The sequence below is a fragment of the Oenanthe melanoleuca genome, chromosome 10, assembly GCF_029582105.1.
Source record: "Oenanthe melanoleuca isolate GR-GAL-2019-014 chromosome 10, OMel1.0, whole genome shotgun sequence".
In the NCBI taxonomy this organism is placed as follows: Eukaryota; Metazoa; Chordata; class Aves; order Passeriformes; family Muscicapidae; genus Oenanthe; species Oenanthe melanoleuca.
The window spans coordinates 15,432,656-15,456,118 of record NC_079344.1 but is presented as its reverse complement, the minus strand read 5'-3'; the positions used below and the strand labels follow the sequence as shown (position 1 = coordinate 15,456,118).

Here is a 23,463-nt window from a genome sequence, read left to right as displayed (position 1 = left end):
TCTGTCCAGGAGGAAGAGGAGTTCCAGCGGTTGAGTGTAGTGCTGGAAGCTTCTTTGGTACTTAACAGCCAGATGGGAGATGCTGCTGCAGAGACAAGCAGGTGAAAATTATCCCATTTTCAGGATGTGTCCTCTGCTGGCAGAGCCCTAAAACAAGAGCGGGTCAGGTGTGAAGGACATGTTAGTGGAGGAATTCCCAATCCAGTTTAATACCCGCAGCCCCTAAGAAGATTAAATAGTATTGTATAGATTTGGGTCTATCTCTGAAGCCAATACCTTTGTCTGCTACCACAGGTTATTCTCAGTGTGAGGGCAGGTGATTATCCCCTTCACAAACTCCTGGATTGAAGCACCAGCCATGGACACGGATCACCCTCACGGCACTGGCAGTGGGTAAATCACATTTATAAACACTTCTAAACAAGGCACATGGAGCTGCATTTTGAGGTATCTCCTGTGGGTGACAGGCCAGATGCCAGACAAGCAGCTCTGCTGGTCTTTGCCACAGCATGTGTCTACTTTGCAGTTCCAGAGGGAGGTTTAAAACTCATTGACTCCTGGAAACATCCCTCATGGCTTGTGCCAGGAGGGAGGGAGCAGGGACCTGGGGATGTGCAATCCCACAGGGGAAGAAATAATAACATCCCTGGTTAAGGATTTAACAACAATCTAATAATCAGATTTATCGCACGGAAATTAGAGAATTTTGATTTGATTTTGAGTCCTTCATGCCAAGTAGCACATGGAAGTGCTGGAGCATGTCCAGGGAAGGAAACAGAGCTGGGAAAGGGTCTGGAGCAGCTGAGGGAGCTCAGCCTGGAGAAAAGGAGCTCAGGAGGGACCTTGTGGCTCTGCACAGCTCTGTGACAGGAGGGGACAGTCGCGGGGGATTTGGGATCTGCTCCCAGGGAACAGGGACAGGAGGAGAGGGAACAGCCTCAGGTTGTGCCAGGGGAGGTTTAGGTTGGATATTAGGGAAATATTCTCTACTGAAAGGCTTGTTCAGCACTGGAACAGGCTGCCCAGGGCAGTGGTGGAGTCCCCGTCCCTGGAGAGATTTAAAAGCTCTACGGATGTGGCACCTGGGGACGCGGCTTCTGTGGCCTTGGCAGTGCTAGGGGAATAGTGGGACTTGATGGCTTTAGAGGGCTTTTCCAGCTAAACTACTCTGTGACTCTCTGATGATAATTTTAAAGCAAACTGTTGCCTGAACACACAGTTTCAGGAGTACATCCAGCACTGGGGTTTACTGCCTCCTGCCCCCTACTCCCACAGGTACAGAACTGGGAGGAGGCGCACTGCCCAGCTCGGATGCTTATTAATAAACCCTTCTCCACACACAGCTATTATTTGCGGTAATATCTGATGAGGGCACCACATTCCCCCAGCACGGACATGCCCCATTCCCGCTTCCCGCGCGGTGCCAGCCCTCACGGACCGCGTGAGGCGCTGAGGCGCGGTCCTTCCCGCGCGGGCCGCGCTTTCCAGGGGGACGCTTTCCGTGCGCACGCATGGCGGCGCGGCGGACCGGGTGTGCAGCACCATTTCCCTTCCGCCGCCCCGCTCCGTGCCGCCGCCGCCGCTCGGCCCGGGCGCGCCCCGGGAGCGCCCCGCTGAGGGCGAAGGCTTGCAGGGAGGGCTGGATCTCTGCCCGACCGCCCTCGGAGCGGCGGGGCTGCGCCCTTTCCCCAGAGAGGCTTAGCTACTGCCGCCTCCAGGCCTTGCTGTGCACCCCGCTGGAAATGCTGCGTGGGGTTCAGCGTGTATTCACTGAATCTGTGCTCAGTCCCTCGTTTTGAAGGGAAAAAGGGTAATTGTCGCTTCTCCCCGGGGTCAGCGTGGGGGGCGAGACGCGCGGCTCCAGCAGTGCAGCTTTGATAATGTTTGTGCCTTTCCGTCCCGCTGCAGGCAGGTGATCCCATCGGTCCCGTCCGTGAGGGCGGAGGGGCGCTCGCCATGCCCACGGTGGTGGTGATGGACGTGTCGCTGTCCATGACGCGGCCGGTGTCGGTGGAGGGCTCCGAGGAGTACCAGCGCAAGCACCTGGCTGCCCACGGGCTCACCATGCTCTTCGAGCACATGGCCACCAACTACAAGCTGGAGTTCACGGCCTTGGTGGTGTTTTCATCCCTCTGGGAGCTGATGGTGCCCTTCACGAGAGACTACAACACACTCCAGGTAGGGGGTGTGAACACTTAAAGCGATAAACCGTCGGTATTTTTTACAAAACAGCCAATTGCACCACCTAAGCACAGTGAAATTGTGTGATTTGGTATGTGTGATCCTGTGCACAATGTCATGAATTGAGTGGGTTTGTCCGTATTTTAAGGGTAGGTGAAATCGGTGTTTTTGAAACATTGAATTTTGCCAGTTCCACCGTTGCAGGTGAGCACTGGGGTGTGTCTGATTCAATCTAAAATGGCATGGAGGGAAGGGTTGCCTGATGAAGCTCTATAACTGGTTCTGAGATGTCCCTGTTTTTATGTGTAGTTGTTGGTTTGCTCCTGATAAAGGATGGAGCCAACAGGACCATTTGACTTTGAGTCAAGTGATTTGGTAGAGAGAAGCTGCTGTTGAGGGAATGTGTAAGTCAAAACAGTGCAAGAGTGAGAATAAGTGATTTTAGGCCTCATAGATGTGGTGGGAAGTTGGGAGCAGGAAATAGAAAGGAGAAAGTCCAGGAGGGAAATTTCACATGAATGCAGCGAGGCACTGGAGCCTCTGAATCCAGTAAAAATGATACATTTATATCTGACCCTCACATGCAGGAGGAAATGACGCATTGCTGTCACAGGGCACTTGGTTTAGGTTTGTCCATGGGGCAAAGAGATTTTGAAAGCTGTTCTCTGTTATGTTTGCAGTTTAGCAGGTGAGTGCCAGTGCATCCTCTCTTATTGTTTTTTCACTTCCCTAAGAGTTCATTTGAGTAATTTTGCAAGCCAGGAGCCCAGCCAGGCTCCTTTAGGCAAGTTCATCTCACAGCTGCACCCTGGTGATGCTGTGTTAAGTGTGAGGTTTTCACTTTTAGGAGAAAAGCTGGTTTATGGATGCAGATGTGAGTTTTGGGTTTGTTACTCTCTCTCTGCAAACAGTTTTTGTGAGACCAGCTCCTTGTGGTCTCTGTGAATCTCTGAGAAGTTTAAGCTGCTCTGACACCTTTCAGGATTTTCTCAGCTAAATGTTTTCCTTTAGATGCTGCCTCAGGTTTCCACTTTTTAAGACATGTGGAGGTGTTTTTTCACTTTTAAAGAGCTGTGTTGATAATATTACAGTTCCTTCAAAGCCATGAGTGACTGCTGGGTGTCTCCTGGCAGGGATAGTCCCCCAGCAGTGACTCTGGTGTCTTTGCAGGAAGCCCTGAGTAACATGGATGATTATGACAAAACCTGTTTGGAGTCAGCCCTGCTGGGGGTTTGCAATATTGTCCAGCAGGAATGGGGAGCAGCAATTCCTTGCCAGGTATGGCTGATTTCACTGGTTTAAGTTCTCTGCATGTTTAGTTATCCCTGGCAGGAAGATTGGAACTTGGTGATCTTTAAGGCCCCTTCCAACCCAAACCATCCTGTGATTCTGTGATTGATTCTGTTCCTGTGAGTTGTAAATGTAATTTGAAAGTTTGGAATTCTCTCAGGCATGCTGGTACTGCAAAAACACAAAGAATTAGTATTTTGGCTAAACCTGCAATATGAACAGAAGGTGATCTTTATAAAAATATTCAGTAGCAAAAAAAATGAGACTATTTCCTGCCCAATGTGCAATTGTAATGCAGTGGATTATAAAATGTGGCTCAGGAGCACTGCTGTGCAGGCCTGGTGTTTGATCTGGATGCAATCTGCTGTCCCAGGATCCCCAGCTCCATTTGGAAAGGGTGTAGTTCCACATGCAGGAGCCTCTCCCCTCCAGTCCATGATGGTTTCCAGGGCTTATAAAAATTGCAGCTCTGAACCAACAGCGTGGGGCTGCTGTAGAGTGTGTTTTGATCTGACTTCTCTCCCAAATGAGTCATTTGCCATGCAGCTGCTCACATACCCCACTCAGCCCTCCAAGCTCTCAGCTTTCCAAATCTGCTGCCTCTTATGGCAGAGTTTGCTTTTAACCCTCAGTTTTCTGAGACACTTGATTGAAGTTCAGTAATTTTGCAGCTCAGTGAGCTGGGAAGATGCTTGAAGCAATATTCCTTAAGGGAAAAAAGATAGTGCTTCATCATCCAACACGGACAAAAGGCACCTTGGGACAGCAAAAAATGTTCAAAGCAAAGAACAAGAAAGTTGTGAAAACCAAGCAGAGATTAGACCTCAACTATTTTGTCTCTCATTTGTGTCATAGTTCATTTTACTGGCATTTCAGGTGCTGGGGTGGTGGAGGGCACTGGGGAATGTACTATGCAGCCTTGGAGTAGTGGAAAACATCACTGGTGAGCACCAGCTCTGAGGAGACTGCAAGAGAGACTGAAGATGAAGGGAGAATACAAATCTGGATGTAGCAATTACACATGGAGTTTCAATTGGATTTGATTCTCCTTATCTACCAGCCAGAAATCATGCCTGCTGTTGCCATGCAGGATTGAAGGAGCAGCTCTTTTACTACTCTGGAAGTGACTGGATCACAGCTGAGTGTACATAATCCCATTATTCAGTGTAATTAGTGCAGGTTTCCACAAGGATTGACTCTGAATGTGCAAGTGAATGAAGAAGTGTGTGTTTTTGCTAAAGTAGCTCTGCTTCAAAATGTGAGCATACTATAGCTGTGTTTGCAAAGAATTAAAATCACTAATATTACCCTTTTTGAGGTTTCTGTGGCTTGTAGTGGAAGTTGAGTTGCTCTCCAGATTCTGCAGAAGAAATGGGCTTAATCATCCATCTGAAAATACACCTGGAATCCTTGAATCCAACAGCTCAGCTTTTTTGGCTGTGCAGTCACTGTGCTTCTTAGTGTACACTTAAAAATGAAATTTATGAGACTCAAATTTTAGTGCAATCACCTAATGCCAAGAAAACATTTATTTCCCATGCACACCATGTAAATCACCAGGGTCCAATCTTCAATTTCTCCTTGCTGTGGGGCTTTTTCTGGCAATTCTGCTGGCAGCTCTTTGGCTGGAGGAAGATCCGGTGGGAGCAGGGATGGATTTTGGGTGGGAGCACGTGCTGCAGGAAGGCTCCCGCGGGGTGTGGGGGTTCGGGTGCCTAGCTGGAGGTGTCTGACGTGTCGCCGGTCCCTGCAGGTTGTCCTGGTGACCGACGGCTGCCTGGGCATCGGCAGAGGCTCCCTGCGCCACTCCCTGGCCACCCACAGCCAGCGCAGCGACAGCAACAGGTTCCCTCTGCCCTTCCCGTTCCCGTCCAAGCTCTATGTCATGTGCATGGCCAACCTGGAAGAGGTGATGTCTTATTCTTTGTTGCATTGGATAATTGTTGGTCTTCTCTGAACTAATGACCAGGTCAGCACAAAACATTGCGTTGATGTTCTTGTGCTTAAGGTTTAGTTGACATTCTGGGTGAAAGGGGATTTAAGGTTTATTGTTGCACTGTTATTATCTACTGCTTTTGCATTATTACCATAATCTTTATAAATCGTGTCAGTTTGTCCCTGGGGAATATTACGGAATTTTAATTACTCTGTTTGTATTACTACTGAATTAATTACATTGAATGCTTTTGGGGCTCTTCTTAATCTGCAGTTAAATTGTTGAATAAATGACTTGTGTTGCAAAGATGCTCAACATTTATAACACAGTCACTGTATGTAAAAATGTGAGGGGAGAAAACTGAAGCCAGTGTTCAAACCAGCTTCCCTTAGTTTTGAAGGAAAGATGCCAATTTCCTTCCTCCTTTCTCCTTCTCTTGCAAATTTCAATCACAGCTTTAAAAATCTTCACAGGAGTTAGAATTCTGCTGGATAAACACTGTTTAAAGAGAAGCCTATTTGACTAATATTCCTTAGATTCAGTTTTATTAAAAGCATTGCTTTTGATTTGACACCTGTATTCTTGTGTCCTTCACAGATGCTTAAGCATCAATTAGATATATCAGCCTCATGATCTCTGTCAAAGATGATCCTTTTGATTAAGCTGGTGGATTGAAGCACTGTTTGCATCTCAAAAAAACTGGGAAAATATTTAAAATAAATAATCTATTTCTGATAAGTAATAAGAGAACATTGCCTGCGAGACAAAGAATGTTAGTTTATTTGGAAAGGAGAGAGAGAGAGAACAGAAAATCATGGGAGCATCCAATCAGATGCTTTTTGCTGTGTTGTGTATATTTTCTTTAAAAATACTGGTTAGTACAAGAGAATAAAAAGAACACTCAACAAAAATATTCCCCTTTATTTTTCTGCAGCTTCAAAGCACAGATTCCTTAGACTGCCTGGAACGGCTCATTGATTTAAACAATGGGGAAGGGCAGATTTTCACCATTGATGGGCCCCTGTGCCTGAAGAATGTGCAGTCCATGTTTGGGTGAGCACACTTGTTGATAACAGACCTCTGGGAAGGTCCCCAGTTGGTATCTTGAAAGGAAAACAAATACAATAAGAAATCTGGTGATATGAAATGTTCTAATTAAACTCTTTTTATTTTTTTATATTTATTTTATGATCTTGTTAACTGTGATTTCATCTTGGCCTTCACTGGTTATGGTCAATATTTATTTTAGTCATTGTAACCAAACCATAGCATCTGCTTATGCTTGGCAGATAGAAGACTGTAATTTCCATAATTATTGTTCATTTGCCATGAGTAGGATAATGATGCTTTGTTTCATAATTTAGCAACACTAGAACTATTGAATTAACTGTAGTTTAAAAAGGTTTGGGAGCTAAATTAGTGTGCTTTAGACAAACTATTTTCATTTGATATGTATTGTGTTTTCCTTAATAACTGTGTTCTAGAAAGCTAATAGACCTGGCTTATACACCATTCCATGCTGTCCTCAAGTGTGGCCACTTAACATCTGATGTGCAAGTATTTCCCAGACCAGAGCCTTTCATTATAGATGAGGAAATAGACCCCATTCCTAAAGCAATTAATACAGGTAACAAATCTTTGATTGCTTTTTTACTAAAATCCGTTTGGTTTCTGCCATTTCACCACCACCTCTCATCCTGTGTAGTTACTGCTTTGTCTCTGCAAGAATCAGTCTCTGATTGTGTAATTTTTTTGTGTATGTGTGACACCAGGGTACAAAAATATCATCCTACTTCATCCATATGTACCTGGTTAAAGGCCTGGTGTAGGGTAGAGGCACTTTCAGAGCTCAGAATACCAATTTCTATGGGTAGAGACTGGAAGACAGCCACAGGCTTCTTTCCATGAACACCTCATAAGCTTCAGGAAGGAGGAATTATTTTTATAAACAACTGTGCAAAGAAAAACTTTCCCAGCCCTCCTGTTGGTGGACACACCTCCCATGAGCAGCAGGTATTTGGGTTTTCTCTTTTGCAATTTACAAGACAGCAATGGATTGTGTACAGCATAAGTATCAAGGTGTCCAGTTGTGTAACTGTCCAGCTGCAGTCTGTGTGTGCTGAAAGTCATCTTCAAAAGATGTGTGTTTTTATGTATTTCTAACATGTATTTCTAACTTCAACTCCAGTTGAGTTTGGGTTGTCTTGTGCTATCTTTAGTCACTGCTTCAGAAAACCTGGTGGTGCAAGAACTGGTGATGTTAAATTGGCTCTGAATACATTTCAGTTATTTCCAAGTGTGACTTAAACTGTCTTGAATCTGATTTAAATCTGTTGTCTCCCTGCAGATCTTGAAATTGTTGGGTTTGTAGATATTGCTGACATTTCCAGCCCTCCTGTCTTGTCCAGACACTTGGTACTGCCCATTGCACTTAACAGAGGTGAGCAAGTTGGGTTTATTTCAGCAAAAACTACTTTAAGCTTCTCTTGTAATGTGATTTAGACTGGAAGCAGAGGCTTTTTTCTTTATCAGAATACCAGATATTTGTGTGATTGCATTAAAATTAAAACCCTCACCACAAGCTCTCTTATTTTGCACACTGTGTTCTTTGTGAAGTTCATAAAAGGACCAGGGTCCTTACAACATCATTATTAATAAAACACGCTGAACTTCCAGTTCAGAATAATAATGAGCCATGAAATATGTGGTGCAAGATGAATATTTAATGCCCTTGAGTACAATGCAGTGGAATATTTATGTATCATTATTGTGCTGCTTTGCCCAAGCAGTTCATTCTGCAGCTGTTTGTTCTACAAAAGTATTAATTAACTCTTGCAGGCAGACAGTAAAGGGTGGTGTCATGGAAACAGAACTCTTGTGTTTGAATTTGTTCTCATGTTTTCTCTTTGTTTGCTTTGATTCTTCCCCAGAGGGGGATGAGGTGGGACCTGGGATCACAGATGACACTGAAGATGAGAATTCAGCTAATCAGATTGCTGGGAAAATCCCCAACTTCTGTGTTTTATTACATGGCAGCCTGAAAGTGGAAGGCATGGTGGCTCTCGTCCAGTTGGGGTATGGAGTTGGATGTCTGCCTGAAAAATCTCTTACTTTGCTCTTTTAGGCTTTATTTATAAATTATGTTTATTTATATCTGTGTTCTGTGCAGAGCTCTGCACTGCTAGACTAAGCTGTGGATTTTTAATTGCAGATTTGTTTCTGTCAGTACAAATTGCAAACATTGAGCCTCCACACAGTGAGAGGGAGGCACATTCTAGGCAGAGGGGTGGAAGATTTTCAGCATTTGAGGGTTTGCTCTTTTCCACAGGCCAGAGTGGTATGGAATGCTTTATTCACAAGCTGATAGCAAGAAGAAATCAAACCTCATGATGTCACTCTTTGAACCTGGTCCTGAGCCCCTCCCATGGCTGGGGAAAATGGCACAGCTTGGCCCCATTTCAGGTACTGGTCACATTCCTCTGAATAACTTACACGTTCAGTGTTGTGTGAATGATCTTGACAATTATTAGTTGCTAAGTCTATAAATTTCTTTTTTCTCCCAGATGCAAAAGAAAATCCTTATGGGGAGGATGACAATAAGAGCCCTTTCCCTTTGCAGCCCAAGAACAAGCGCAGCTATGCTCAGAATGTCACTGTCTGGATCAAACCCAGTGGCCTCCAGGTAATGATCCAGGTCGTGCTGCTTTACCTGGAGCAGCAGGAATCATCTCAGCAGGAGCTGCAGTCTGTGCATGTCTTGCCCATTTAATGTAATTGCTTTATTGCTTTTCTTTCATTTTTATAAACACTGCGTCTCTACAATGTCATGATTAAAATGCAATCAGAAAGCATAGCTTGTTTAATGAGAGCTGTGTCTCCAGTGGAGCATCTGGCTTGGTTTATTGAATTTAGTATAATTACCAGTTATGTTTCAGTCTTTGTGAGTTGCAGTCTTGTCAATGGTCAGGATAATTTATCCATAAAGAGTTGGGGGTTGTTCTGCAGCTCCCCCAGAAGCTGCCAAGATTTTTTTTTTTTTTCTTTTCTGCAGACTGATGTACAGAAGATCTTGAGAAATGCAAGGAAACTCCCTGAAAAAACACAAACCTTCTATAAAGTGAGTAACATTCCAGGCTAGCCTAAGTTTGATCCATGGTGATGGTGGTGCATTTGACAGAGGAACCACACTGTGTGCTCAGTGCAGGCTTGCAGTGCTCTGCAAAAACAGACTGGTTAGGTGAGACAAGGGGGTCTCATTGCAATGGTCTGGCACTACATTTTCTGGCATAGATGTGTCATGTCTACAAGTGCCTCTCATGGCCTCTGCTACTTCCATGGTGAATTTTTATGCTGTTGTCCAGGCAGAAATTAACTGAGGGATCAGAGAGGAATAGGAACACAGATGGTCATTCTGAGTCTTGAATATGTCTCCTCCATTTTATCGACAACTGAAGCAGAGAAAGACAAAGTTCCAGGCACATTTTGCCACACCATAATGATCCATAAGCTGACTGTAGCTGGAGGGAATTATTCCTCTTGTAAGCTTAGTGCTGAAGCAGTTTGCTATTGCAGCCTCCAGAGACCTGAAGAATGAATACTCTGCCTAAGTGCACATAAGCACTGTTCAGTTTATAGGGAAGAAAAATCAATGTATCCACATTTTACTGGACACTGTGGTTAAAGGCAGCAGTCAGTCACTGAAGCCTCAGCTGCAGCCCTGCTGGGACACAGACAAAGCAGGCAGGTACAGTAGCTGAGTGCACAAAAGGAAGAAGTAGAGGTTTATAGGAAAGGATCAAGGGAAGACCACTGTTATCTTCAGCCCTGATTTTCTATCCATGAGCAGCTGGGCAGTTTCCAGCAGCTGCACTGTGAGTAACATCACCTTTAAAAACAGATACAAGGAACCCACGTTTGATGTCGATGCTTGCAGTGCCTTTAAAAGGGCTTTTGTGTCTTGCAGGAGCTGAACCGTTTGCGGAAGGCAGCTCTGGCCTTTGGCTTCCTGGAGCTGCTGAAGGGCGTGGCAGACATGCTGGAGAGGGAGTGCACCCTGCTCCCCGACACCGCCCACCCCGACGCCGCCTTCCAGCTGACGCACGCAGCCCAGCAGCTCAAAGTGGCCAGTACCGGAGCCTCGGAGTACGCTGCCTACGAGCACAACATTGCTCCTCTGCAGACTGACTTTTCCAGTAGCAGCACTGAGAGGATGTGAAGTTTCCATTTTGGCAGCTTCTCTAGATTAAGGCTCAAGTGGTTCAAATTTTATTCTGTTTACTTTTTAGGGCCTGTTCAATTTCTGTTTGAAGAATTCCCTATCCAAACAGGGAAGTTTTGCATCAGTGCTCTCTAAACAAACGTAGCTCGTTTGTGGTGGCTTTTAGTCAGACCTAGAAACTGTGGAAAGTGTCCCAGACCCAGTGATGGTATTGGATGATGGGTGGAAGTTATTTGGTACGTGTGAGGAGAGAAAAAAAGCCCTTGGAGGCAGCTCTTGGGTTTTGACCTCCCCAGAATGCAGTTACTAGGTAACTGAACATGCTGGTGAAAGCATCCTAAAAGGCAGCTACTACACTTTAAACATCAACTTGATTAGTCCAAAGAAAGATGTGAGAAGCACCCTGCAAGATCAGATAGAGATGATTTTGGGGTGTTGGCCCTGACTTTATGCCCAACTGAACAGACAGTCTGTACTGAGCATTATCACTTGCACTGCAGTGCTTATGCTTCTGAAAGTAACTTGATCTTGGGACACATGGTTTTTTATTTGCATAATACAAATAAAGAGTAATTCTTCATGAAAATTTAAGTTGGATTTATTCCGTTTTCATAGCAACCAGGCTGTGTGGCCCAAAACACTGACCTGGTGAATTGAAGGCTCAGGTCTCTATCTCAAGTTAAATATCAAATTATTCAACTTCTCAGAAAACTGTGTAACTTGAAAAAACAAACAACTGAACTAAAACAAAATTTGGTTGTAAATCTTTATTAACAGAAACACATTCTTTCTGAAGGACTAAAATTCAGTAGTGTGAGATCCGTGACAGCTTGCACTAGGTACCACAATTTCACTGATGAATACATATGGATTTCATAACAGAGGTTTAAATGCCCAGCAGAGAAATTAAAGTATGAAAGTGATCCTTGCTGTTCTATCACTCAGCTAATTCAATCCTTTCAAATACTTCAAACATAGGTACAGTGTGTGCTAAGTGAAATATTGTGTAAATAGTGCTCAACTCTCCTGAGTAAAGTAGGCTGTGCTTCTCCCAAAGAGAAGTTGTATCATGCCTCTTGTTGACAGAACACAATTTGTGAAATGCAGTGTGGAGCTTGTACTGCTTCTTTGTTAAAGTCTCCTTATAACACTATTTCATTTACAGTAACAAGCACTGGGTCCATATCACAAACCTTCTGCTGTTCGTTAATTTTAAAATATATATAAAAGAATTTTCTGGAGGGTTTCTATTGTTTTACAGTAGAAAAAGATAAACAGTAACCTGGCACGAAGCTAATCGCAGCTTCAGTGTCTGTTCTGGATTGCTGGCATTGCTCTGCAGTGCCTGTTCTGGATTGCTGGCATTGCTCTGCAGTGCCCTGGGGCAGTGGCAGTTGGGAAACAACCTGTTCATAACCACATTACAGTTTAGGTAAACTTTCTGTACATTTCTAAACTGGGTTAAGGAGGCCAGAGGAATCTGGGATTCACTACAGGAGGCTTGGTGTGAAGAAGAACATGCTGAAATAAAGTCAGCTGAGCCAGAGCTTTCCATGTGAGACAGAAGATGACCTGAAATGTGGGGTGACCTTTGCTTTGTTGTGGTGATGGTGGTTAAAGCAAGCAAAGAGAAATGGGTCCTTCAAACCCTGTGTGGAACCTCCCTTAGTAAGATTTGATATGTGCTATCTAAATAATACAGTTTATTTGACCCTCTGTTCCATGCCCCCAGGGGCTAGTCAAACCATACACACCAACTTCCCTGCTGCACCCCTGAATGCAGGCAGAAAAGTGACTTTGCTCCCTTGCTGAAAGCTGTAAATACAGGAGCCACAGCCCCACCAGGATGGATCAGAGGGGCCCCATCTCCCATGAGAATTCCACATTCTCCCTTTGTATGGGTTGGATGGAGTTCTGTTGGAGTTGACGTGCCAGGGGAAAGCTGGTACCTATGTTCACTTGTTTTGTTATGTTTCAATGCTTGCTCTACCAACCAGGAAAACATTTCTGCCTTGAGTGGCAGCTTCCTATCCCTAGTGACTGGATAGGATGTGTTGCTACAGGAATACACATTGGTATGGTCCACACAGAGCTCCTATTCTGTTAAGGCTCACTTAGAAACAGACTAAGTTGGTAGCATTTAAATCAGCATTAGCTACTTCCAGTTTTAATTCTGCACCATCAATAATGCTGCAGAAGAAAAGGGGGGTATATGCTGAGTAACTTTATCCCAGTGGTTGATAAACACCCAAACACTGCACAGTGGCCTCAGACTGTGCCTCCTCCTGCCATCAAGATGCCTCCCAGGAACAGCACAGGCCAGCTAAGAGCATATCCCACATCAGAAGCCCTATCTGCATGCAATATTGAAAGAGCAAATCTCCAATTAAAAGATAAACACTATTTCTAGTTAATGCTGCTCCACTGATTATAAGCATATCATATGCAGATAACAGGATTTCTTTCTAATATGCTGGTTGACAGGATACACGTTTAAATGTTCAATGGTAAATGCCATGCATAGATGATGGAAAGGGAGCAAAATTCAGTATAAGGGATTTACCTGAATTCACTATGAAATCATGAAATCTAGTGTGGTCATTTCATTTTACAAAATTCTTTGCATTACAGTGGGTAAAACCATAAGAATGAGAGGCTTATCTTGTCCCCAGGTGAGATAAGAAAGCATTGCAGTCCTGCTTCATTTCATCTTTCTCTTCTTTGGTCCAAGGTGCTGTTTCCTTTGCTTGTAGAGGTGACGGAAGTTTACAAATACCCCTGGAAAAGGATCAGTTGTTTTAGGTAGGACATCATTTCATCTTTTTTTATGCTAAATGGCTGTACCAAATCTAAAAAAAGATAACAGAACACAACCAACCCAACCCCCACACAACAAAATAAATTATTTAGGGGTGTGTACAGAAGGGAAAGCTAATGCAAGGGTTTTCTGGCTGGCTGAGGCAGGTGTTGCTGCACAGGCTGTTTGGTAAAGGGCTCCTTAGAAGGTTGGTCTGTCACCATAAGAAGTTGTGACACCAGCTAGGCAGAGCTAAGGAGGATGAACCAGGTATTTCAGAATGAAATTCAACTGAAGGGTGGCTATAAGCAATGGCTGTCAGCAGGAGAAATCTAGTGAAAGTTCAGTTTAAAATTCTGTTAGATTGTGGTGAGTTATGGATCCCCAGCATGGGTGTGGGTACAAGGAAGTTAAATTGTGTAAATCAAGTATGTCTCAAGCAGGTTTTTTTTCTTTAAATATACCATTTAAAGAGAGTTCTATATTGTTTCCTGGAAAAAACATGTTGCATTTGTGGTTGTACTGCAACATTTAACTGAACTACTTTAATTTGAAATTATGTTTAGATTGCTACTACATCATTCCAAAGTTCAAATGCCCCATAAAAGGTGAAACGAAGTATACTGTGGTTATAAATACACATAAAAATTATTCCTTTAACCTTTAATTCCTTTATGCTGCTAATTTGTTACCAAGATCACCTTTTTGGAGGGCTCATTGGAGGTGGGTTCCCCCTCTATCATTGACAAATTTGCATGAAAAATCCACAAGGATAATGCTTAAACTCAAGCAATTTTGTGTTGCCATGGTCCCTGAGATGCAGGAATTTCATTTTCTTTGGAAAATCAAGTTATTCAGGAGAAACTGTCCTTTTTATTTCAATACTGAGAAATGTAATTGAATACTTACCTAAAAACAAGGCTATAAGATATATTTGAAGCACAAATGGAAACTGGATTGTGACGTTCAGTGGATTTGGCAATCCCAGGCTAAATTTCCCTGTTTCACTGAAGATTGGAATGGATTGAACAATACAGACAGCTGAAAACAGAAGGTCACATCATTACCAAGTACAGATAAAATATATAATTACCCAGCCTACATCAACTATTGCAGCATAGTCCTTTCTTATTTGCTAGCACTGATTAATGACAGCAATTGTGAAGGTGTGGAACATGCAGAAGGTTGGGAAGCACCTGGCTCAGGGGGTGCAGCAGTGAACCTTCCTGTTCTCACACACAGCTGCAGCCCCAGGGCCTCTGCCAGCAGGATTTGCCATCCAGAAATGGCCCCAGCAAATGAAACAGGCACACTCCTCCCCCTGCTCAGCATTGGGCAATGCCCAAAGCTCCTCCTGGCTCACAGTTGGGTTTGCAACACAGGAATAAGCCCCTGCCTGTCCTCTGCAGTGGTTTACAAGGTAATATCAAGACCTGGGAGCTGGTGTGAACCCAGGCCAGGCTGACTAAGTCAGGCCCAGCAGACAAAGCTTTGGGTCTGCAGAGCTTGTCCCCTTTGTTCATGCAACCCTTCATTGCCTTTACTTCCCCTCCAGAAAGGGAGTCTTTCCTCCAAAAGGAAGACTTATTTCCACATCAAATTGAAAATAATAATTGATTCAGTATGAAAGGCAAAATGCTTGTATCTGGTTCACCTCAAATCAAATCTATTTTATCTGTTGTTCTATTTTACTATTTTATGTCCAAAAAAGAGATTATATTTTCCCAGCCTCAAATTCATTATTTAGTGAACTGTTTTAAGGAGATACCTTCTGCCAAGCCCCCTAAGGGGTAGAGAGGGATCCAGACAGTGTAACGGAGCCAGGTGAGTGGCTTCCATTCAATTCCAATGCAGGAAAGCATGTAATAGGGATACCTACAGTGTGAGGAGAAACAAACACCTTAAAATGGAAAGTACTACTAGAATTAGTCTTGTGTATATACACTGTGTGCTCAACACAATTCCCAAATGACACAAGGATATTCAAGGCATTGTCCCTGTGGATGATGATGGACACAAAGTTTTTGGACAGTTTACAGAGCTCAAGTCATTCTGAACACAGAGATTAACTGCCTGGCTGCCTAATAAACCTTTCAAAATAGCTTCTTTTCAAAGATAAAGACCTCATTTAACAATGGAAATTCAAAGCAACAAAGAAGTAAAGCAACAGGACAGTATCACTTTCAGATTCCAGCCCTGCCCCAGCTTTTGGCAAGTGAAGGAAGGCTGTGAACAATCCATGACTCGAGCTTTAACCCTCTGGGGCCAACTCTTCCAAAAAATACAATGATCAAAATCTTCTTTAAAGAGTTCTTGGGAACGACCACTTTGTTTTGTGCACACTTGGTAGGAGAAAAATCCCACCAACCTGAACAGCTCAGTGATACTCCAGAAATAAAATATGAAGAACACCACAGGTTTGCTCTGCATTTCCTCCAAGCTTCCAAGGATAACAAACAAAACGAAGTTTCTTCCAAATACCTATTAAAGAAAAACATATTAAGGAACATTCACTCTTCATCAAAAGAAAGGGCAAGTCCTCACTGTCAGAAACACAAGATACCTACTCCTCCCACATCTGAGCACACAACTAACTCACAGCTGAGCTGTGACCTGCTTCCTACAAGTAGGCATCTTGCTCTGTATTTAGGTATAATCCAAGGGATCCAGTCTTAAATCACCCATTCTAATTCTTATGAACAACAGCCACAACCAGGATAAAAAGGGCACTGGCACCAAATCAAAATCATGTACTTTTATCAGCTTCTTGCTTTTGCTGTCCTGCACTCCCTTACCCAGGTGATGGAAGGAGACAGACAGCCTGTCACAGGCAAGACTGGGAAGCATGGATTCCTGCCTCATGAATAAGAAATCCTCTAGTCCAGTGCCAGTGAGGTTGCATCACTTACTTAAGGAGTCTCAACACTTGTGTAAAATAAACATTTACTTTAAACATAAGAGCAAGGAAAAGAATTTTAAAATATTACCTGCACTACAGAAGGGATCAGTGGTGATCTGACCAGTCCTATTAGTGAATTCATGATCTCCATTAATGCCAGGGTCTGACAGAAATACATCATATCAGAAATAGTGTGAAATGTGTCATAGAAGGAATCTGTAAGACACAGGAAACCAACCATTTTAGAGGACAAATGAATTTCCATGCTTAGGAAACTGGTGCAGCAGCACAGCTTGTGATAACAGGATTCTAGCTGTATTTGAGAAAAACATGATGCATAATTACATAAGTTCTTCATAGGCCTTATCTTGAACTCACAGCAGTTGGGCCGAAACACTGCTCCATTTCACACACAGAAGGATCAAGAGCTATTTCAGTAATTGCTTTACAAAAAAGGCACTAGTGCTGTACCTCAACAGAATGGATTGTTCCTGCTTCAAAAACAAAATATTCTGTCCAGATCATTTTCAAAAACATTAACATTGCAGTGAGCGAGACATTTTGCTTCAGCTGATTTTGTTAGAAGTGATCCTAGCAGAGCACAAGTATCATTCACAAAGTACACAGCTGTGATTTACAAGGGGACAGTATTTTCCTGCCCTTGACACTTTGATGACCTTTGAAAGGCTTTCATTGTGCTCTTTGGCAATACATTCATGGTTTTGTTCCTAAATATGTCTCCCTTTAGATTTTGCTATTTAAAATATCTTAAAACCAACAATGAAAATCCCCTCAAACTCTCCAATATAAATAAAATAGTACTTATTACTTGCCTTTTCCTAAGATGAACAGTCGTACTGTCATGTTCACAAAAATCCAAGAGAATCCCAAAAACTGTACAAGATTATACATGATTAGGTATCCCTTCTTCAGGTGTTTGAAAGCTAAAATCAATAATAAACACATCAGGTGAGCAGAGTGCAATGGTAATAGAGCTGCAAACCAGGCTTTCTGAGAATAAAGCTTGTAAGGAAAAGGGAAGTTATTGATCGTAATAAAAGCATTGTTGGGTGCACTGGGGGTTCTGCTTTTGCCACCATCTCCCAGAGCTCAATTCTTGGTAGTCAGATTTCTGACATTCCTTGGAAACTTCAGTCCATTTTTATTAAATTTCTAACAGCCCACAATTCAAAGATCCCCTCCAAGACATACCAAGCCACTCAAAACTGCTCCTTAAGAGTTGAGGTTCACAAAGTGTGAACAAACTTTCTAAATCCCACTTTACCCACAAAAAATGCAGTTACTTACGGTCTTTTGGGACTCTGGATTCTATTTTCATTTTGTTAATCTTTTCTTCTTCCTTAAGATGAAGGATAAGGTTTTAAAGACTTACTGTAATTAGCAAGTGATTTGTTAACTATACTACTGCAAAGCTAGTGGGTTTAAAACGCAGCCAAGCACCCAGTAGCTAGGTTTAAATTTTCATCAGCATAAAACAGCACATTCATCATCCAGAAATTATAGTACAGTAAAAGCCAGAGGGTGTTAACCAGTTATCCTGCCCTCACAGTGTGGTTTGTTCTAGTAATGAGATGCTTTTGCTGAAGAAGCCTCTGCTTTCTGTGTTAATTCTCAGTTATACCTGTGCTGTTTCTTACATGACCCACCAGCAACCTGAAGAGAACAGAGAACATCCAGCCCAGGTTCTCTGCCTGCCTTTCCCAATGCTCCTGGGTCCTGGCACTGCAGTGCCCCTCTATGGTCCATGCTGATCACATGGCTGCAGAGGGGAATAGGGCAGTGTTTGTTGTAAAAGGGATTTGCAGGAATGTGGTCTGCTCAAGTCTTTTCCAAGTCCATCTTGCACCTCCCCACCACTGTAAGCTGCTCAAGCTCACCAGATGGTGGGAATGCACCAGCAGAGCCAGCCTGGGGCTCATGAAAGCCTTAGCAATCCCTGCTTCCCAGCCAGACAATGCCCAGGACTCCCTCCTTTGGGCTCCACATGGCAGAGTGACATGATCCTCTAGGGATCAGGACACCGGGCAAGGGGCACATGCAAGGAGCCTGCACACAGCCTCCAGTTCCAGCTCTAACAGAAATGTACCTATTTCCAAATTCCTGATTACAATTTGAACCACTCAACCAACTCTATGTAGAACAACAATAACAATCAGCACACCAGGCAACTCCAGGTAAATGAAGGATGCAGGTTCAGGCACAGAACAGCTGTCCTTGCTCTGAAACTGGCAGCACAAGCTACAGGTGCCCACAGGACTGACCTTCTCCTTCAGCTCCATTTCAGCATCCGACTCGTCCAACCAGCGGTCGAAATCGGGCGCCAGGAAGAGCGGGCGCTTCTCTTGCTTGGTCAGCCTCTCCCACCAGTTACTCTCTTTCTTCTGCACAGTGATGTTCAGCTGCCTTTGGGTCATCCTGCACACAGGCTGGAGGCAGACACATCAGCAAAAGTCCAAAGAAACAAGCTCTGAGACTGAGTTGACACCCAAGCTCCCCTTATCAAGGAGGCAGGGATGACACAACTGCTGCAACACAAATGTCTCTTCCACCCAAGCACAGAAGCAAAGGGCAGTCCAGCTGAAGATGGCAGCTGTGATGGTTGCAGGACTTGATGAGCAGCCTGCCCATATCACAGCACCACTGCATCCCACCACAGAGCTAGAAGAGACCCCAGTGCCAGCCTTCTTAAAACCCCTGATCTTGGCTTTACACCTTCCTGCACTTAGTACTGTGAGCCACCCACCTCCTCTAGGCAGCAGTAAAAATAACACTGCCAGCAGCCACAGGTGCATGTCTAAACAGGGGACCCCATGTGACCCCTGCTGCAGCAAGGGAAGGAGCTAAGAGCCTTAGGGAACACCTGGAGACAAGGTGAGCTCACAAACCGGGCAGCGTGGTCACTGCCACCCAACAAGGCCTCTCCACCTGCACAGTGGCAGCCCAGAACCTCTCCATCCTTACAGCCCACAGCATGGTCACCTTGGAGCCCACCCTCCTGGCCACCCAGGCTGCTCCACACGGCAGTGCCTCTCAGACCAGCTGAAACTGCTGCATGAGCTGCACTCCAAACCGAGCACATTACACCTGCTCTGCTCTGTCAAGGATGGCTGGGTGCTCCTCAGACATCTGAAGGCTGCAGCTGTAATTTACAGAATTCATAGCTACTACACCTTGTCTTTGCCTGCCACAGGCTCCATTTTTCACTGCTGGCCAACCTGGTACCAGCAAGGGGAACTCATGGTGCACATCAAAACTAAAGGAAAAAATCCTGGACTGTGATTTCCTGGTCCTAACCATCTGTAGTTACACAGAGCAGTCTGTTCTCCAGTCCCTCCACAGTGACTCAGTGATGATTTTTGGAAGAAGGCTGCTCTGCAGAGGCAAGGACTCGCCTTCCAGGCCTGGCTCACAGCAGAGTCTGTGTCTGCCAGCACAGGAGACAGGCACAGGCAGAGACAGGCACCTCTCCCACAGTGTGGGCCAGGCAGGTGATAAGGCAGTGACCAGACCCTGGAACCAAGAGCTGTTCACTGTCTGCCACTCCACACCTAGCAGGAGCCACACCAGAAATGTGCCTGCTGACAGAGCCTGGAAATTTACCCTCCCATGGTCTCCTTCCCTGCCAAAGAGCAGAGGAGAACAGTGGCTCCTGGTCTGACTGGAGTTATCCCAACTCAGCCAGGAATATGCAGCACAAGTTCTCCTGTGCCCCTAACAGCTCTGAGAGGTAGCGACAGACCTCACAGCCACCTGTGAATAACACGGAGGGATTGCTCTTTCCACCCAGATTGCAACAGGAATTAAGGAAAGATTTCTGCAACAGGAGCCACAACGTACCACAACCAAAGAAATCTGCTCAAGCCAGGAACATGAATTCTCCTGACTCTCTTTTGTCCAGCTAGAAAACATGTCATGGAACATCACAACGACTGCACAATGTTCCCCTGACCTCCAGTCAAGATTGCATCAGACAACACATTCCTGGATTCTCCCTGCTGCTTTAAATCCTTTAAAAAACTTATAACTACTGTGTAACAAGTGATACAAGCAAACGTCTACTAAAGCTGGTCCATGCAAGCACCAGCTCCAGTGAAGTGATTTGCATTAAAACAAGACAATGGCACACAGGACTGCTACAGAGCTGGCTGTTACAGAGTTACCAAAAAAATTTAAACCTTTTATATATATATATATACCCCTTGTATATCAGGAACTTTATGCACAACCATTTTCCTTTCAAGTTCTTGAAAATTTACTTTTCCTTTGCAAGAATTACAGAAGTAAAAATACCTACTTTAGGCTCAACTGGCTCGAGAAATTCGATCTCAAATTCATAGATGTTGTCTCCTTTGGCACCGTGACCCTGGGCTAAAAGACAAAAATTGACAGTCAGTGTGAGGTTCCACACACTCCACTTCCAAAGGATCCTCTGTACACAGAAATATTCAGCACTTATCCACAGCACTTTCCTCCTGCCTTCCTGAGAGGCAAGAGAAAACCATACAATAACAAGGAAGACACCAAAACATTGCCTGGAGGAACAGACACAGGAGTCAGCAGCTAAAGCTGCTGCAAGTCTGCACCACACTGGAAAAGGGTCCCTGATGCAGGAAGGCAGTGTGTCAAATTCCTAAAAGAGGAGATCAAAAGGCTGCTCATGGATAACTCAAACCCAGCTGAAAATCTCCTGCCTTTGAGGATCCAGCCTCCACACAGTGGAGCACCCAAGGTGATGGGCACTGCTGGCTGTGTAGGATGGTGATGTGGGGTGTCCCTCCCAGCAGCAGAAGGGTTCATTTGTCATCTCCCACATTGATCCTGTCCCCGGAAGGGCTCCAAAACTCTGCACACTGTTTAATTCCCACCCGTCCACGCCGTAAACTGATCCCAAAGATAACACAATGTGCAACACCCTCCTATCAAATGGCCTGGCTGCAGCTCACCAAGGAGACAGCAGCTCTTAATGAGACATCTTAAAAAACTCCGTGATGCTGGAATGTGCAGCTGTCCAGCAGCAAAAAACCCATCTTTCAGGGCGAGATCTGCTTTAGTTTCCAAATGGAGCACTAGTTCCTGATGTGGAGGCTCGATAAGAATTGCACACAAGGTCTTTGTGAAACAAAAAATTGCTGTGAGTTATCTCCGGGGTTTGGCTGACCTGGGATGGGAAGGATATATGGAAATTCCACTGGTATTTAAATATGGGGAGGTTGGGGTTTTCTTGTTAGATAAGATAGGGCCTATTGTGGTTACCAAGGCTAGAACAGAGGGCTGTGGGTGGGACTGTGGTGGATCTGAACGTGCCCAGCAGGATGGCTCCTGTACTATTGGGAACCAGGCACCCCACGATGGGGACAATTAGGACACCCCGGGGTGGGGGCCAGGCTGAGACCCCCCGACGGAGCCCCTACCTCTGAAGTGCAGGACATTGTCGGTGATGGTGATGTCCGGGTTCTGCGGAGGGAGAACGCGTATTAGTTGGCAGCCCACAAACCCGCGGGGGTTACTGCACCCATCTCGGGCGTCCCGCCGGCCCCACGCCAGCACAGCCCTCCCGGGAGCGCCGAGCCCCGCTGCGAGACCCCCCGCTGCCGCTGCCCGGGGAATCCGCAGGTGCTCCCCGCCCGCCGCTGAGCCTGCCCCGAGGGGGTCCCCCAGGAGAGTCCTTCCAGGTGTCCTGCAGGTGATCTCCCCCCAGGGTCCCCCAGCTCAGTCTGTCCCCCACACCCAATCCCCCACAGGTGTCCCCGCCCGGTGTCACCCAGGTGTCACTCCCCAGGTGTCCGCAGGTCAGCCTGCCCGCCACCCCCCGCAGGTGAGTGCCCCCGGGTTGTCCCCAGGTGTCGCGGCCGTACCCGGACGTCGCTGAGGTCCACGCGCAGGAAGAGCTCGCGGTGCCGCTGTGCCCAGTGCACGTGCGGCCGCAGGCTGGGCCCCGCCATCGTCCCGGCCCGCACCGGCCCGCGGCGCCCCCGCGCCTGCGCACTCCGAGCGCCGCCGGGCGGGCCCCGCGCCTGCGCGCGCCGCCGGCGGAGGGCGGGGCCGCCATGGCCGGGCCCCCTCAGCGCTGAGACTCATTGAGCCGCAGCGCCTGTGGGGCGGGCAAGTCCTCCGAGATCCAACCTAACTATGCCCCAGCGCTGCCGAGGCCACCGCTAAGCCGTGCTTTGAAATCCCTCCAGGATGGGGACTCCACCGCTGCCCCGGGCAGTCTGCTCCAATGTTCAACAACCCTTTCTGTGGAGAAATTTTCACTGATGTCCAAACTGAACCTCTCCTGACGCAACTTAAGCCAGTTTCCCTTGTCCTGTAGCGTGTTACCTGGTAGAAGAGACTGACCTTGTCTCAGCCATGACAGGAGAGGCTGATAAGAATTTCTTAAATACCAATCCTGCAGCCGTGAGGCCCGAGCTGTTAGAACTCTTATGCTGTCATTATTACATGCCTCAGGACCTTCTGCTGGCCAAGCACTGGCACAGGTTGTCCAGAGAAGCTGTGGCTGCCTCATCCCTGGAAGTGTCCAAGGATAGGTTGGATAGGGCTTGGAGCAACCTGTTTTAGGTGGCCCTGCCTATGGCTGGAACTGGCTAAGCTTTAAGGTCTCTTACAACCCACACTATTCCACGATCCTGTGATAACAAGTCCAAAAAAAGGACAGCATTGACTTTTTCCCGAAAAGGCTACCACTCACTGCCTCAGCAGCTCACACAAGGGCCCATTTCCCACAGCCATCCTCATCCCAAGAGCAAATCCATCCTCCTTCACACCCATCTTGGCATGGTCTCTCTCTCCCACCCTCAGGATTTTCTGTGTGAATCCCTGGTGTGGAGACACCAGGTCCATGCCCCAGCCTGCCCCTGGATGGAGGATTCCCACTCTGCCAGCCCCTGGTGCTGTGAAGCTACCACAGAAGGTCAGGTGAGCTGTAGCAATGGTCCCCAGGATTGATTTTGGAACACAAACCCCACAGACACTTTGGGGCAGCGTGTGGGGAAAACCAGGCCTCAGGTCCCGGTGTGACCCAGAGCTTCCACCTGCACTTGCATTTAGGAGGGAGCGCCTGCAGAAAAGTAATTTTTTTTCTGATTTATAGGGGATCAGAAAAGATTTTCCTGTGGGAC

The 23,463-nt window shown here is 45.7% G+C and overlaps 2 protein-coding genes across 2 annotated transcripts; one reads left to right on the top strand and one right to left on the bottom strand.

Annotated features, from left to right (window-relative positions):
• The first annotated feature begins 1,479 nt into the window (after positions 1-1,479).
• On the top strand, positions 1,480-11,216 carry INTS14 (integrator complex subunit 14). Its single transcript, XM_056499628.1, has 12 exons — positions 1,480-1,810; positions 1,909-2,178; positions 3,352-3,459; positions 5,225-5,380; positions 6,342-6,460; positions 6,892-7,034; positions 7,755-7,847; positions 8,338-8,482; positions 8,736-8,869; positions 8,971-9,089; positions 9,459-9,524; positions 10,371-11,216. Exons 2-12 carry the CDS (start codon positions 1,957-1,959, stop codon positions 10,620-10,622), a joined length of 1,557 nt encoding a protein of 518 aa, XP_056355603.1. The 5' UTR covers positions 1,480-1,810; positions 1,909-1,956; the 3' UTR covers positions 10,623-11,216.
• A 161-nt stretch (positions 11,217-11,377) lies between these two features.
• On the bottom strand, positions 11,378-22,339 carry HACD3 (3-hydroxyacyl-CoA dehydratase 3). Its single transcript, XM_056499629.1, has 11 exons — positions 22,198-22,339; positions 21,754-21,796; positions 20,637-20,710; positions 18,604-18,768; positions 17,630-17,681; positions 17,155-17,265; positions 16,410-16,537; positions 15,791-15,903; positions 15,191-15,297; positions 14,332-14,463; positions 11,378-13,403 (listed from the first exon to the last, which is right to left on the bottom strand). Exons 1-11 carry the CDS (start codon positions 22,282-22,284, stop codon positions 13,327-13,329), a joined length of 1,089 nt encoding a protein of 362 aa, XP_056355604.1. The 5' UTR covers positions 22,285-22,339; the 3' UTR covers positions 11,378-13,326.
• Positions 22,340-23,463: the final 1,124 nt, after the last annotated feature.

Bases quoted from the DNA above. Each gene is read 5' to 3' on its own strand.
- INTS14 (XM_056499628.1), top strand. From the start codon at position 1,957: ATGCCCACGGTGGTGGTGATGGACGTGTCGCTGTCCATGACGCGGCCG. The intron at 3,460-5,224 runs GTATGGCTGATT...CGGTCCCTGCAG, and splicing joins GAGCAGCAATTCCTTGCCAG to GTTGTCCTGGTGACCGACGG. The intron at 6,461-6,891 runs GTGAGCACACTT...ACTGTGTTCTAG, and splicing joins AATGTGCAGTCCATGTTTGG to AAAGCTAATAGACCTGGCTT.
- HACD3 (XM_056499629.1), bottom strand. From the start codon at position 22,284: ATGGCGGGGCCCAGCCTGCGGCCGCACGTGCACTGGGCACAGCGGCAC. The intron at 21,797-22,197 runs GTACGGCCGCGA...CTCCCTCCGCAG, and splicing joins TGGACCTCAGCGACGTCCGG to AACCCGGACATCACCATCAC. The intron at 14,464-15,190 runs GTATCTCCTTAA...TTCTGTTTTCAG, and splicing joins CTTAGGGGGCTTGGCAGAAG to CTGTCTGTATTGTTCAATCC.